The sequence below is a fragment of the Podarcis melisellensis genome (genome assembly GCF_964234715.1).
Source record: "Podarcis melisellensis genome assembly, chromosome: 8".
In the NCBI taxonomy this organism is placed as follows: domain Eukaryota; kingdom Metazoa; phylum Chordata; class Lepidosauria; order Squamata; family Lacertidae; genus Podarcis; species Podarcis melisellensis.
In genome coordinates this window covers 20,483,343-20,499,777 of record NC_138540.1, presented here as the reverse complement: position 1 = coordinate 20,499,777, position 16,435 = coordinate 20,483,343, and the positions used below count along the sequence as shown (strand labels likewise).

General features: G+C 46.4%; 1 protein-coding gene across 1 annotated transcript; it reads left to right on the top strand.

Annotated features, from left to right (window-relative positions):
• The first annotated feature begins 1,221 nt into the window (after window positions 1-1,221).
• On the top strand, window positions 1,222-16,148 carry UBE2J2 (ubiquitin conjugating enzyme E2 J2). Its single transcript, XM_081923859.1, has 7 exons — window positions 1,222-1,404; window positions 6,518-6,648; window positions 7,621-7,661; window positions 8,636-8,738; window positions 10,536-10,674; window positions 10,831-10,911; window positions 12,577-16,148. The coding sequence occupies exons 2-7, from the start codon at window positions 6,518-6,520 to the stop codon at window positions 12,862-12,864; spliced, it is 783 nt and encodes a 260-aa protein (XP_081779985.1). The 5' UTR covers window positions 1,222-1,404; the 3' UTR covers window positions 12,865-16,148.
• The last annotated feature ends 287 nt before the right edge of the window (window positions 16,149-16,435 follow it).

Here is a 16,435-nt window from a genome sequence, read left to right as displayed (position 1 = left end):
GTTGTTGTTTTTAGAATAATGTGGTTTGTAGAACAAAAAAGAAATTAATAAAAATAATGCACCCTTCTTTATTCTTGTTATTGGGTGAATACCTTTAGAGATGCTCGTTTCTACAGCATTTGATTTTTACACAGTCAACAAGTTGTTTGGTGTTTTTAAATATTTTGTTAAGTCACTTTGATTTTTTTTTTTTAATGTGATGAATAAATGTAGTAGTAGTAGTAGTAGTAGTAGTAGTAGTAATCGCTGCTTTGTTTGCTTCTGAGAGGCTAGAAAGCGCATCGCTCTCCCCTTGGCAGCAGTCAAGGTGAGCAACCACTAAGGACCAAAGCGGGCAGAAGCTCTATCGCGCAGGCGCACATCAAGCCACGTAGCCGCGCTAGACCCATTCAATATGGAACGAGGAGAATGTGTTGCCAATCACCATAGACTTAATATCGTGTAGAGTGACAATACCTTTACACGCATATGTATCTTGTGAACCGCCCTGTGATCTTCGGATGAAGGGTGGTATAAAACTAATGAAATGAAATGAAATAGCAGGCAATGCTTACCCATTATGCTGCAGATGACTTATTTCGCTACAGCTCCCAGCATTATTTGGGGAAAGCCATTACTCTTTTTTTACTGTAAATCGCCGCGTGATCCTCGGATGAATTTAACAAGTAAGTAATAATAAAAAATAAATAAGTGGCGTAAGAGTGCTTTAAATGTACGGTTTGGTCATGTTGGTACGATCATATTACTGTGCTGTTGTTGGTACGATCAGACTACCATATTGATTTTTTAAAAAAAGAATCTATTGTTTTTATCGTTGTGAGCCTCTTTTTCCCTTTGCTTCTGTTGCTAGAAAAACCACCATACAAATCTCAAATCAAATGGAGAATCCTAAATTTTAAAAAAGGATGTAAGGAGTCGTAGGTCACTCTACACTTTACTATCTCTATTGCCCATAGGCCTTCTGTAAACTCTCTTGGCGAAGCCGCCAACCCCCTCCTGTACAATCTTGCGAGGGGTTACAATGGTGATGACATCGATTCCGTTCTGCACAGGAAGTGACGCAAAGAAAAACTCCACACCTTTCTCTATCGTACATTTCCCTTCCAAATCCCCCATCTCCGGCCGCGGCCCAGAGCGTCGCCTCCTGGATGTGCTCCTCTCCTTTTCATCCTCCGCAGGAACCGGAAGTAGGTGGGGGGAAAACGGGAAGCCGGTCTTTACTCGGCGCCTGCCTTGGGTAGCCATCTTGGAGGGTCGCGGCGGCGGAGGCGGCGGCGGGAAGAGCGCCTGAGGGACCCAGCGAGACGCCCAGGCTGAGAGGCCGACTCCGGCTCCGGCTCCCCTCCTTCCCCCTTTCCCCCGCCCCGAGGCCGCGCAGGGGGGCCCTGAGCCCAGCAGGGAGAGGTGAGTCGAGGAAAGGAGGAGTGGAGGGAGGAGGAAAGAAGGAGCCAGGCAGGCCGAGGAAGGGGGTTGGGGGGGAGAATGTTATTTTGTTATTATGGGGTGCAGCTTCTGGCCTGGGAAACCGAATGGCCGTGTCCGACCAAAAGGCCCTCATCCCTTCTAGACCGGCGCTCGTGGGGAGCCTCCGAACCCCCTCTCCCTTTGGGGTGGCTCTCCCCAGGAAGTGGGAAAGGCGCGTTGGAAACCACTGCCGCCTGCACTGGCTGGCAGCAGCTCTCCAGGGGTTCGGAGGGCCTTACCTGGAGAGGCCGCCGGGGATTGAACCTGGGGTTTTCAGAGGAGCTCGGCCCCCGAGATAGGGATACGGGAAGCTCTGTTTACACCGAGTCCGACCCTTGGCCCATGTAGCTCAGTATTGCCTGCACTGACTGGCAGCAGACCCCGGTCAGGGGTCTGTGGGGAGCCCACAACCTCACTCTTCTACAGGGCTTGGGGACAAGGTGCGTTGTAGTTAAGTTTCTGCTTATATTACAGATTGTCGCTTTTGTCCTTCTCAGAGTAGGTGCATAAAAACCAATGGACACCAATGACCAGAGATTCATTGATTTCGACACGTCTTAAGTAGAACTTACTTGGTTGCTGTAACCCATTGGGCTATGTATATAACCTAGATTTACTTGGAGTAGGTCCATTTGGTTAATCAACCCATGTTTATCAAGCCTATTAATTTCAGTGAGTCTGCACAGAGCAGGACCAGCACTTTAAACCACCTGTTGCATTTTTTGATTCTGGGGTTGGAGTTTTAAAGTGTGCTAGCTAACTCTTAATCTTTGGTAATACTTTAAAAAACTTTTAAACACTTGTTTTGTATTGTTAGCTGTATGTTAAGCTTGCTGCTTTGTGAGGAGATTTGCTTAAAAAGTGGGTTAAAACCTAATAAACAAACAGGGCATGTTTGCAACAGCCCTCCCCTGTGGCATGAGCTCTAGCAGCTATGGCTTCTGTCCAGTGCTAATCCTAGTTGGAGTTGACCCATTGAAATTAGTGGGCATTCCAAACTTAGGTCCATTGATTTTAATGGGCCTGCTCTTGGATACAACTCAATATTTAGAGATCTTCTATCTCTGTACACAGATGTTCTGCTCTGTTCCTGTGTATCATGGCCAAGAATCTCAGAAGAGACACCAAAAGTTCTGCCTGGCTCAGTTTTCTGCTTCTGGCAGTGTTCAGCTAGATGCCCCTAGATAGCCAATAAGCAAGACATGAGAGCAACGTTTTCTTCATGTTGTTTACTCCTCAGGAACTGGTAATTGATATCTTCTGTAGACTGCTTCTGGTTCTTTGAGAGCCGTTGCTACTCAGAGTACTTACCCTAGGCCATTGTGCCATTTAGCTAAGGCAGCTTTCTCTGACTTAATGGAAGGGCCATGCATAGCTCAGCAGTAGAGCTAATGAGATACATACAGAAGATCCCCTGTTCAGCCTCTAGAGCCTTCAAGTAGTGCTGGCAAAGGACTTATCTGGAACCCCGAGGAGCTGCTGCCAGTGTAGACTGTACTGAGCTAGACAGATCAGTGAGCTGATCTGGCGTAAGGCAGCTTTCTATGTTTTTTGGGGGGTTCTGTACAGCAATCATGATTGGTAGCCAATGACAGATCTAGGTGATTTTGTCTAACGTTTAAAAAACCCCATCAAAACTACTGTATCTCTCTACTCCTCCACTTCCATCAGAACTTTTGTATTACTTCTTCAGAAGATCTAATTTCCATCCAGTCCAGCACCCAATTTCTCACAGTGGCCAACCAGCTGCCTCTGAGAATCAGGATCCGAAGCCCTTTTCTCCATGTTGTTCACCACAGACAGCTGTTCAGATGTATTCTTCTGCCTCTGATCCTGGAGGTGGCATATAGTAATCACAACTAGTTGCCATTGAAAGCCTTATCCTCCTGAATTTGTCTCATCCTCTTTTAAAGGAATCCAAGCCAATGGTTGTTGCCACATCTTGCAGCAGTCTGTTCCATAAGTTAAACATGCGACTGGGTGCACTTCTCAGTGTATTATGCATTGTTACATTTTTCAGTTGAGAATTGGGCTAGGTGTAGGTGATCCAGCTTTAAAGAGCTGGTAACCTCCAGCTCTGGTTGTGTAGTGAGATGTTCCACTCTCTCGCAGCTACTTGGATAAATACCTAGCCAATTTCCAGTGAGATCTCACCAAAATCTTGCAATAGCTTGCCGTAAATTGGCGCCTGTGCCAGCTGTGCTTCTGCGCCAGTGGCAGAGGTGGCATGGCGGGCGGTCTGGGGGCGGTGCAGCAGAGCAGGGTGGCACTTCCCAGTTCACCTCAAACGGTGAAATGGGACATGCCACCCCTGAGGTACACTGCCTCTGACCATGGAGGTTCTGGCCTCGGCTCTCATGGATGATTGCTGGTGTTTGGAACTAGTTCCCAACAAAGTATTTGATCCTTTCCTAATAACATCCTCGGTACATCAGACCAGCCTGTGTAGTCATCACATTCCAGAGTGGCCATTCAAATGACTGAATCTTAAATGCGGCAGCCTTCTGTGTTGTTTGTCACTCTGCCACTTGGTCTCACTTCCTCCGCACCTGAAGGTTTTAATCCCAGCAAATCAGCTGCCCAACTCGATCAAACCAAAGGCCCATAAAGTCCAGCAGCCTGTACAGCCCACATGACTCTGGGATGCACACAAAGCAAGAAACGAAGGCCAAAATGTTCTCTCACTCCTTGACCTCAACGTGTGGTCTTCAGAGGTGCACTGCCATTGAACAAAGAGCTGTCCTGCCAAATATCTGGGATCTTTGGCACGGGTGGGGGTTAAGAGGTTGCCTTTGAAGAGTTTCTGGATGTGGAAGAGCAGCCATTGATTGGAATAGCTGATTCTTAGGCCATGTACACACCATATGTTAAAGCATGCCCCCTGGAAAAATCCTGGGAACTGTAGTTTAAGGGTGATCGGAATTGCAGCTGTGTGATGGATTAAACTACGACTCCCAAGTTTCTTTTTTGTGGGGCTGGGGAGAAATGGCAGGTATGCAGCTTTATTAACAACAGTTAAGTCGTCTAGTAACTGCTAACCTATTTAGGGTTTTTTGTTTTCAGACAGGTAAACAGTAACAAAAAATCAGTAATACAGTGCTACCTCAGGTTACATACGCTTCAGGTTACAGACTCTGCTAACCCAGAAATAGTGCTTCAGGCTAAGAACTTTGCTTCAGGATGAGAACAGAAATCGTGCTGCGGCAGCAGGAGGCCCCATTAGCTAAAGTGCTTCAGGTTAAGAACAGTTTCAGGTTAAGAACAGACCTCTGGAATGAATTAAGTACTTAACCTGAGGTACCACAGTATATCCAACTAAATGCAGGGAATATAAAGCCCAAACATATTAAATAATAACACCCAATTTGGAACCATGAAATCCATATTCATTAAGACAGCATGGCGGGGAGAGGTACCTGTAAATCTGAAACTAAACTATTTGAAATAAAATCCCACCATATTGAGCAGATGTGATCTCCCTGTCCCTTTGGGACCCATAACGTATGTGTGTGTTTTTCTGCCATAACTAGGTTCCAGAGATTCTTAGGCCATAAGAATAAACTCAGATTTTTAAACGATTTCCACTGCTGTTCTATAGAGATGCTGCTGCTCACATCCATGCCAGAATTTCCTTTTGGCTGCATCTTTTCATCATGCCTGTCTATGCGTTTAGTAAGGGAATAACTGAGGAGAAATTTGAATGTGCGTTTTAATAATCTTTAATCTCCTGATAAATTTAATTCCAGAATAAAGCAGGTTTTGACTCTGATTTACAGAGACCTTTCTCCTACCCCCCCCCCCAAACTTTGGTCAGTGGCTTCTCACAAAGCTCAGAAAGCTTATTGTGTGCCCATTCACCCCTCCTTTTCCTAAAAAAAATAGTCCTTGAACTTCTGTGGGACAAGCCAGGCTGTTCCTAACTCCCCAACACCCATTATGCTTCTTAACGTTCATTGTGCTGCTGGATCAAACAGTCAAAACCCTGAGAGCTTTTTTGGAATATTTTGTTTGAGCGTGGTGTGCTTAAAGGGAACTTTTATCACTTTGACCTTCGATAACCAATATTGCACAAGAAAATGTTGAGCTTCTTCTCCCCACCCCTCCACTCCTTTCTCTGAGTCCAGAAGCTGCTCCCCTACCCAGAGTGTAAAGTTAAGGCAAATTAACTGAAAAAATGAGAAAACAACTCCTTAAGAAATTTCCTGGATTCAGAAAATCTAACTAACTACTGCCCAGCTGCCAATCTCCTCTTCTTGGGCAAAGTTCTTTAGTGGGTTTACAGGGACCAGACTGAGGTGCTATTGCAGGAAAATGATTTTCTACATCCATTTAAATTGGGATTTAGGCTTGGTTTTGACACAGAAACTGCTCTGGTCACCCTATATGTATGGTGACCTTTGCTGGGAGACCGACAGGGGAAATGTGTCCTCGTTAATCCTTTGAGGGCCTTTGCAAAGGCTCTTGTAGGCAGCTGGGACTTGTTGGTGAAGGTTGATGTTCTGCAGGTGCCAGAAAGGTGGGCAAAATTGAGGGACATTGGTCAAAGTTCTGATTAGCTTGGCACTGCCCTTCTGCTTTCTACTCTCCTGCAGTTGCTGGGTTCCAGAGCATTAGATTGGCAGCTGTTGCTCCTGGTTTGGCAGTGGGTAATAGAAGCATTGCATGTGATAGAAAGTCTTCTTGCTGGCGCTGTTGATCTTCTTGCCATTGGCTGCCGTCTGCCCTGGCAACACAAACAACTTGGGTGTGTGTATATATAAGTTTGGTGAGACAGGAACTGTGTTGTCCTCCCTGGTCTCGACATTGTCACCAGCTCTACTCCTGCAGCTTGAAGAACTTGCGCTTGAGTGTTGCCTTTTCCTCTTCCCTCCCCCCCCCTTTTCCTCATGTGCTGTGACTTTTTAGATTGTGAGTCCTGAGAGCAGGGAAACTTATCTTTAGTAATGATTTTTGTAAGCTGCTCTGAAAGCCTCTTTGGCTGAAAGGGAAGTTTAAAATGCTGAAATAAATAAATGAGTGTATTTTCCCTTCCCCCCACCCTCTTTATTGGCAGATGAGCAGCAATAGTAATAAGCGAGCACCCACGACAGCTACCCAGAGACTCAAACAGGACTACCTGCGAATTAAAAAAGACCCAGTGCCTTATATATGTGCTGAACCTCTACCCTCAAATATCCTTGAATGGTAAGGAATGGGGGCCAACTGGGCAGGGGTCACAGCCTTTTGGGTTGTCATCAATGTTGGTCCTACACGGAGTAGACCCATTGAAATGGATGGACACAGATAGCTTGGGTAGACTGCGTAGGATTTCATTGGATACAGCCCTCTTCTTTATTTATGGTGAAAGCGTGCTTGATGAGATCATCCGACCAACACAGAAGCCTGTTGACCCTTAAGGGAAACATTCCATGTATATCTACAGGCAATGACCGTCTTGTGCAGGGATTGCATTCCTGACATGGCAGTGGAGCGCATGCAACCCTGCTCCACCCCCTTTTCTGGCCATTTCTGGGGTTGGCGCAGTGCACACATGCATGGTTGCATTTCAGTTGGAAACACCTAAAAGAGTTGTTGCCTGCACTCAGAACCTACTTACTGCATTTATATCTCACCTTTCTTCCACATTGCTCAGTGTGACACAACTGGTCTTCCCCATTAATCTGCACAACGACCCTGTAAGGTAGGGGATGCTATGAGGCAGTCACTGGCTGAAGGTCACCCACACTTCCTGGCCGAGTGGGGGTTTGAGGCCTGGTCTTGCAGGCCTCAGCCCAGCACTCTTGACCACTAAACCACACTGGTGTGGTGTGTGTGTAAATGCACATAACATGATGAGACATGTCACCCGGAGAAAATTAATTGCAAGCCTAGGATCTGTTCTCTTTATCAAATGAATCATTACCAACATTGCTCTGTGATGCTCCAAATTTAACTGAAATCGCATCCACTTGTAAGTGTTTTTAGACATGGGATGATTCTTCTACCCCACGTCACGAAACTATACAGTGTTCCTGCAGGGCTGCCTATAGCGAACCTGCTTTTTGAAGTGGGGATATAATATGTAACTTACTTCTTTCCTTTTCTCTCTCCCCCTTCCCTATCCCCATCCCCCTTCCTTGGAAACTGTGCAATAAAAGCTCTCCCTTTCTCCCTTAGGCACTATGTTGTACGGGGACCCGAGTTGACGCCGTACGAAGGTAAATCGCAGCTACCTTTTGAAACGCCAGATAAAAATAAAGCTAGACTATGAAGTAAACAAGCCTTAAAATGCTCTAACCACACCAACAATACATGCTTTAGATCTGTGTCGTTGCTAGTGGTACTTGGTGACTTCCCCCTTCTATATCTAAACCATTTATATACAGTGGTACCTCAGGTTACATACACTTCAGGTTACATACTCTTCAGGTTACAGACTCCGCTAACCCAGAAATAGTATCTCAGGTTAAGAACTTTGCTTCAGGATGAGAACAGAAATCGTGCAGCGGCAGTGCAGCAGCAGCAGGAGGCTCCATTAGCTAAAGTGGTGCTTCAGGTTAAGAACAGTTTCAGGTTAAGAACGGACCTCCGGAACGAATTAAGTATGTGTTGTCAGAGCATTTTGAGGAAGGCTTGTTTACTCCCCCCCCCTCCAAGGCTCCCAGAGTGGCTTATGAATACCAGTAAGACATTCCCTGTCCTCTGACCCGCAGTCCTAAAAAACACGACACGAAAGGACAAGAGAGGGGTAAAGCAAACATGGGCATCCGTCCTTAGTTCTTGGAGTGAGCTAACTTGGCTGGAATGGGAAGATTTGGGGAGGAGGAGGCCAAAGGTGCTTGTCTTTTCATCAGAGCTGGTAGAGAGCCTCTGCAGTCCGATCTCTCCCTTTTCCTACAGATGCTTCTTACTACCCTGGCTAGATAAGTTTTTTAGAGGCTCCCACAGCCCATAAAGCTGTATGTCTCTGTTTGGTAGCCTCAGGCCTGCTTCATATTTGACGTGACCAGTTTGATTGCCGTTGACAGCCATTTGTAGTTTTTTTGGGGGGTGGTGGTAGCAGGTTGTGTGTGTTTGAATTGCCGTCGGGTGTTCAGTGCATCTGCCAGGCTGATTTTGAGCAAACCTGGACCTCCCCACCTTTGCTGCTAATTGAATACGGGTTGTTTTTATTTCCTTTCCGGCACTTTAGGTGGCTATTATCACGGGAAACTAATCTTCCCCAGAGAATTTCCTTTCAAACCTCCTAGTATTTATATGATAACACCGAATGGAAGATTTAAATGCAATACAAGGTAAGTAGCTTCCTTTAATGTCTGCCCGTACCTACTGTTAACAGCCAATGACTTCAAAGCCGAGCAGTGTCTTCTAGAAAGCTGGATTCTAAAATCCAATGCGGGGTGAGGTGAGCCCTCAAAGTCAGCTCTCAATACTGTTCCCCCCACTTCACCTTACTCTGATATGTTGGATCTAAGCTGGTCCACATATCTCTTTGCCAAGGGGTTCCCCTCCCCCTTTTGTCTCATCAGCACAGGAAGCTAACTTTTGCAGAGGCAGTCTCTAGGCCTATCTGTACCTAGACATTGTCTGCTCTGGCTGACCAAACTCCTCTAGTCTAGGCAATTCTCAGCTTTGTTAACCTGGGATCCATTTATGTGGCAAATGAGCCCTCCTGCGTAGAAAGCACATGCTCTGCTGTTAAACAAGATGCAAGGAATATTTTTCAGCCCAAGGACCTTAGTATATTTAATTTAATTTAATTTAATTTAATTTCCTTCCTTCCACTCTTTAAGTTCCCAGAGTGTGGGTTGCAAACAATTTAAAATACGACTTTAAGAACAGTTTAAAGCAAATCACAACCATCTCAGGTGTCAGAGGCCAGGCTGAGGCTTTGCATCTTCAGAATTATATGCGATCTAAATGGAACCACAGCCAGGAAGCTGGCTGCTACATTTTAGCCCAGTTGGAGCTTCAGCGCCATCTTCGAGGGCAGCCCCATATAGAGCACATTGCAATAATCTGGTCTGGGTGTGTGTGTTATAGCTTTCCCTTCTAGGCAACCTCTGGGTGTGAGTGTGTGCATTTGCCAGTGATGGGTAGGGCCAGAGGCAAGAGTAGATTGAAACAGATAAGATGGCGATGGGACCACATGTGAGCTCTCTTTTCTAGTCACATTTTAAACTGTCTCAAGTAGACAAAGTAACCTTTATCAAATCCTTTTGAAACCGACTGGGAACGGCCTGCTTCCACACTCTCAAGCCCGTTTTAAGACTCCTCACCTCCTAGAAAGCTCACACTGTATAAAGAGCTTGGGAATTTGCTCAACCCTGTGGGAAGATTTTGGCTTAATATACAGCAGAGGCAAGCAAACTTGTTTCTTTGGAGGGATAAACAAAGTGTTTATAAAGAACTCATCAGCGCTAGCTGATGTTATTGATGCTCAAGGACACCATCATAAACAGGGAAAAGGAAAGAGAGAGAGAGAGATAAAGATGCAAGAGAATGGACAGAATTTTTTCTTGTGTGTAAGGAGGTCTTTGCAAAATCTGAAATAAGTGTAGAACCATGTATGAAATAAGTTAAAGAACCATGTATCACTTGCCAGAATATAATGTGTAGAAGGTGAGAGGAACCTTGAAAGTACTTTTTGGAGGATCTGCTGTATTTGAAAGAGGCAGAAATAGCCAGTGAATTGATAGCGCTGCACTGGGGTGCTAATGACTGAGCTACAGTTTCACACTTGCTTCCTAATCAGAATTGTTCTTATTGTCTCGGATACCTATATTGAGGTATATATGCCTTGTTGTCTCATATACCAATATACATACCTTGTGCCATACATTTAAACCATGTCCCACCCCCAAGAATCCTGGGAACTGTAGTTTACGCTTGATAGAACTACAATTCCCAGCAACTTTAACAACCTAAAGTTCACATGATTCTTTGGTTGTGGGGATGCGAAACATGCTTTCCTTCTCTTGTTTAAATGAGTGGGGTTTTTGTGGTGGGAGGGAGGTGGTTTGGTAAAAATGTAGTCCTGATGCTCTTTGGTGGAGTTTTATCTAATTTTGTACCGACCTTTTCCCTTGCAGGTTATGTCTTTCGATTACCGACTTCCACCCGGACACGTGGAACCCAGCATGGTCGGTCTCGACCATCTTAACAGGCCTTCTTAGTTTTATGGTTGAAAAAGGTCCCACTCTGGGCAGTATAGAAACGTCAGAGTTCACAGTAAGTAACCTCCCAGGGCAGGATCTGCTAGCTGCCTATGCAAAAATAAATAACTGAATGCTGCAGAGGTCCTCCAAGGTGCATTTGTTTCATTTGTAAAAACGCCGGCTCCAAACTGATGCCTGCCTTTTCTTTTTGTTCCCCGTCTCTCAACAGAAAAGGCAGCTTGCGTCGCAGAGTTTAGCATTTAACGTCAAAGACAAAGTCTTCTGTGAATTATTCCCTGACGTGGTGGAGGTAAGCTCGAACACCTGGAAACTGGCATTAGCAAAACAGGATCAGTGTGCACGGTGCAATAGTCACGGTTGGCCGTAGGTTACCTCTAGTATCCCAGGAACACAGGAAGTTGCCTTCTCCAAGTCAGACCACTGGTCCATCCAGCTCAGTATTGTCTATACTGGGATTTTAGGCTGGAGTCTGCCCTGCCCCCCAAGCCCTACCTGGAAATGCCATTGGGGATTGAACCTGGGATCTTCTGTGTGCATTGCAGATGCTCTACCACTGAGCTCCTGGTTCATCTTAGTTTGGCGTGTCTGCACTGATAGACCCAAGGTGCCATTCAGTGTCAGACAAGCTAAATTGACCAATGCATCTAAACCAGTATAAGATGGCCTTTCTGGGCGACCTTGATGGCATCGATTTTATTGCACCTAGAGGCGGGGGGGGGGGTACCTAGGAAGCTGCCTTATACTAACTCAGTACCTTGGTGCATCTAGCTCGGTATAGTCTACACTGACTGGCGCCTTGTATGGCTCCTTCCGGCAACTCAGGACCACAGTACCTCTTTCCATATGAACCTACCTGGACCCTGAGGTCATCTTCTTAGGCCCTGGCCCTTCTCCCTGTGCTGCCTCCTCAAGAGAAGGGGCCTTCTCTGCAGTGGCTCCCCATCTGTGGAATGCTCTCTCCAGGGAAGTTCTCCTGGCACCTTCATTATACACGCTTAGGTGCCAGTCAAAAACTTTCCTTTTTAACCTGACCTTTGGTTGATCTGATTTGCATCCTATGCCCTTTAAAAAAAAAAAATTGGAGGGGAGCTATTGGGTTTTTGTTTTTATTTATTTTGTGGTTTTATGTCTTGATTTTATTTTGTGAACAATTTTACACCAGTGTGGTGTAGTGGTTAAGAGCGGTAGACTCGTAATCTGGTGAACTGGGTTCGCGTCTCTGCTCCTCCACATGCAGCTGCTGGGTGACCTTGGGCCAGTCACACTTCTCTGAAGTCTCTCAGCCCCACTCACCTTACAGAGTGTTTGTTGTGAGGGAGGAAGGGAAAGGAGAATGTTAGCCGCTTTGAGACTCCTTTGGGTAGTGATAAAGTGGGATATCAAATCCAAACTCTTCTCTTCTTCTTCCTGAGACCCCCAAGTATAGGACAGTATATAAATTCAATTAACAGCAACAACTGCAGCCAAGCTGGTGCCAGATGTATTTGCTCTGCTTTCCTTTGAACTGCATCAGTGAGGCCAAGAGGCGGGTCTTGTCGTCTGGGTAGCCCAGGACCTCCATACAGTGCATACTGCCCAGGCTTGCACCTCAAGGAGGTCACCTCAGCGCTGCTAACACAGCAGTTTGACTTCACCCCAGAGGCGCACTCCATTGTCTCTCGAGACAGACTGGTGCCAACATTGCAGGTGTTGTTTGCTACAGTTTACGGGGCTAATGTGGTGCTTTTGTTTTTATGTAAGTTGTTACACTAAATATTAATGTATAATACGGTCCCTGCCTCTCCCCCCCCCCCCGGTGATATTATGTACGTGCACATGTTTCTCTTTAACGCAAGTTGCTTGTAGACCTTTGGGCGGCAAGCGTCTGGTATCTGCAATAAACAAATCGGTTTGTCAGCGCCAGCACAGACGTTGCCCCTCGCTGATCTCCCTTCCCTGTTTTTCCCCGCCCCAGGAAATCAAGCAGAAACAAAAGGCGCGAGAAGATCTCCACAGCCGGCCCCTGACCCTCCCGCTCCCGGACGTCGTCCCCGACGGGGAAGCCCACCACGTCCAGAACGGGCTGCCCCTCCTCAACGGTCACATCCCATTGGCTGCTGCCAACAACCACCCCGGCCTGCAGCAGGCCAATCGGAACCATGGACTCCTGGGCGGAGCTTTGGCGAACTTGTTTGTTATAGTCGGCTTTGCGGCCTTCGCCTACACGGTGAAGTACGTCCTGAGGAGCATAGCGCAGGAGTGAAGGCGCTGTTTTTCCTCCCTCCAACCCATCCACCTACACCCCTCCCGGTTCCAAGACCAAAATTAGTGGTAGCGGCAGGAAAACAAAACAAAAGCGTATGGGACTCCCTAGGTATCTTATTCCCGACTCTGGGATAAATACCGCGATGTACAGGTAAAAACAGAAGTTTGGCTCATGGGTTTAGTTTTGGGGATGGGAGAAGGGGAAAACAACAACCCACCTTTAAAAATTTGTAGCAAATCCAATTTGGGGCAGAGGAGGAGAAGAAATGAGTTGCGTCTCGGAACAGGTGAAGTAGGATTTTTTAAAAAATAGACTAGCCAAGAGGAAAAACGGTTTCTGCCTACCTCTCCCTCCCTCCCCGCAAAATGGCATTGTTGTGTTGTTTTTACTTACCTCAGAATCAGTTCTGGAATTCTTCAGCTCTTTTTCAGTATTCACTTGGATTTGCACATTTTGGAGACACCAGGGGGTTCCCCATGTCACGCCAGGGTGGGAGGGGGAAGGCTGCATAACCCTCTGAATCTGCCAGTTGACCTCTGCATTCTCTCCTTCTGCCGCTTGGTCTTTTTTGACTCATTAGACTGCCAGTCACACCTTGGGACTTCCTGTCGTGTGAAGTGGTTTGTAGAGGAAACGGGGTGGAGGAGGGTAGAGGAATAGTTGAGCTGCCTAACCCTCTCTCCCAAATGCCATCGCTTCACGTGCTGGTGCTCAGCTGTTGAGTGTGTCTGTCTGCTCTTAGGCCAAGACGTTCATCTTTTTTAAAAAAGGGACACGCTTGACGAAGCATCTTGTGTCCTGCATCTGGGGTGAGAGATGTTTTCTTCACAAAGAGCTATTTTTCTTTTAAAAAGTAAAGATTACAGTAGTGAAGCGAGGGGGAGCAAGGCACTGCTTGCTCAGCCGTCCCCATGAGAGCCTTGTTGTGCCAAGAGAGGTAGCTGGTTTACTTTTTGCCTCCTGCCATCCCACACAATCATGGCTAATCCAGGCCCCTCGTGGTACCGGATGTGCATTTTAAGTGCACCTACATTTTTTTTGTCTTGTCACAATAATGCAAGGTTTCTATTATTTACTCCTGGCCTGCACAAACTCTCACTATTGCCAGTCACAGCTGAAAAAAATTGTCGCTTGAGCAGTCTGAACAGTCCGTCTCCAGTTGGCGTTTGCTGTCCTTTTTTCATTTTTAATGGAGGCTTTTATAGTTGGTGTTTTTCTTAATTAAAAAAAAATCCTCCCTGAAACAGTTGTGTTAAAAAAGTACAGTTTAAGTCTCTGATCATGTTAGGGTTGTTTTGGGGTTGCTTTCTCTTCCCCCCCTCGCAGTCGGCCACCAGGTGTAGCTGTTCAGTTAGAATTCATCTCTCCGAAATGCAGTGCAGATTTCGGAAGACTTTCTGTCGACATCGAGCATGTGGAGAGGAAAGCCCCCTCAAGCTACGTCACGGGGATTTGCCTCCGGCGCTGGCCCTACTCAAAGAGTCGACCCAGTTGAAATGAACGGGCGTAACTGATTTTTGGTCCATTCATTTCAGTGGGTCTGCTCAGAGTAGGACTTTGTTGCGATCCCTCATGCGACAGGTGGGTTTCCTGAAGGGACTGGTTTTCGCTTTGCTTTGGGTTGAGGAACAGTGGTGACTCACTTGCCCTGTAAACGCAGATCGAGGGGTGCTCCTCCTCTGCTAAGATTTTTGGAACTTCGTCTCGCTTGAACCCCAAATCTTCACCCTTATAGGGAACTATAAATCAGAGTAGCACTCAAATGAGCGTGTGGGGAAGGTGGGCACGATTCAGCCACTGGGTCAGGAGATGACCCTCTCTTGGCTTCAAATCTCACAGAGGCCTTTGGGCTTTGCCGGAGATGCTGTTTCTTAACCAACTTGGAAGAACCTTCTCGTGATTTGGACTTTCTCAGGCTACAGGTTGAGATGGCGTTGGCTTTTGGTAGATGTTCTCCCACGGAGGGATGTTGAGGATATCCTGCATGTAGAAAAACCTAGCATGGGACAGGTGTCAACCTGGCAGAGGGTGTGTGAGAGAGAATTCAGACGTGTGCATCTTCCACCCGTAATATGACAGCTAGGAGCAGCACTGAGCTCCAGATTTTGTAGGTGGTTGTGACGCTACTTGCTAGTTGCATTTTAGCACTGCCCGCTCGGTGCGATTGGCTCCCAAGGCCTTGGCAAATGTGGTCGGAGCCTTGGTGTTTGCAGCCGCCGGCCCGACTGCCTTGGGGAGCTGATGGTTAAGCGACCAAAGTTGCTGGGCCCTCCTCTGTGGCAGACATGTGGGAGGCCTGTGGCCCTCCAGGTGTTGTTGAACTTACAACTCCAATCACTCCATGCTGGTTGGGGTTGATGGGAGTTGTAGTTCAGCAATATCTGGAGGGCCAAAGGTTCCCCTAGCTCTGCCACTGCAGAATCTTTTCCCGTGTCAAAGAAAAAGAGCATGTCACATAATAGCTGAGATGTGGTTTATGGCTGGGTTTGAGAGGCCCCCGCTCACATCTTTCCCAAATCCTTTTGCCTCAGCCCAGAGGCGAATGCTAGTGCCTTTTCCAAATCGGCCGTGGCTCACTTCATAAAGTCACAGGCTTCTCAATTTCCAACTTAACAAAGGAATATTGGTGAGGTTGAAAGGCTCTTAGACTTCTAAAACCCACTTCATTCCTTTTTTTAAAAAAACCTTTGCCACAGGCTCAGAATAAAGGGGGACTTCCTGAGTATTAAGAATGTGATATTTCCCCTTTCTCTCCCCCTCTTAAAAAATAAATCAAATCTAGGCGGCTGCTTTTATTCCCCTTTTGTAGGTTTTAAAAAACCCACCCACCAAATAACTTGATTCCTGGTTTTGCTGGATGATTGAAAGTAGTTGCAGAGGGTGGGGTAGCAAAAGCGGAGAGCATTAAACCCATGAGCCATGTAGCTTAGATAATCAGTAAATATGTGCTTTGATCAACTTTATCTGCAAATAGGTATGGAATAGTTGAAGCTAACTGGATAGATCCATATCTTTGGAAAGGAGATCTTGTAGTGGGGAGGCGGGGGCGGGGGGCGGGCGGTGCAGATGACGTGCGGTAAGGAATGACTTAATATCTGTATTTATAAAAACACTTTGGAGATTTTGTGTTTATTTTCCTTCTCTCTCCCCCCCTCCCCTTTTCCCCCTTCCTTTTTTTGATTGAATTTTATTTATAATCGTTCTTCAAGTCGAGCTCCTGTACATGCTTTTCATCTGCTCTCTCAGCACGAGAAGATCTTAAATGTATCTGTTTCTACAAAGACTTCTGTCTTCTCTGTTAGGAACTGTGTGGTGTGCTTTTTATCTTTGGTTTGTTTTTTTTTAAAAAGAAAGCCCTGGGGGTTGAGGATCGAACCTGGTCTCACTTGCATGCAAGGCTGGTTGTCTGCAACACAGCAAAGCTCACCCTTCTCCAGAGCTCTCCCCTAGGCTGAACATCCTTCCCTTTCCTTCATATACTCTGTATTCCAGCAGCAAATTCTGCCCTAAGATAAAACAGCAGCAGGTTAACAGCAGCTGAATTCCAAGGCTTTTATAGAGTGTCAGA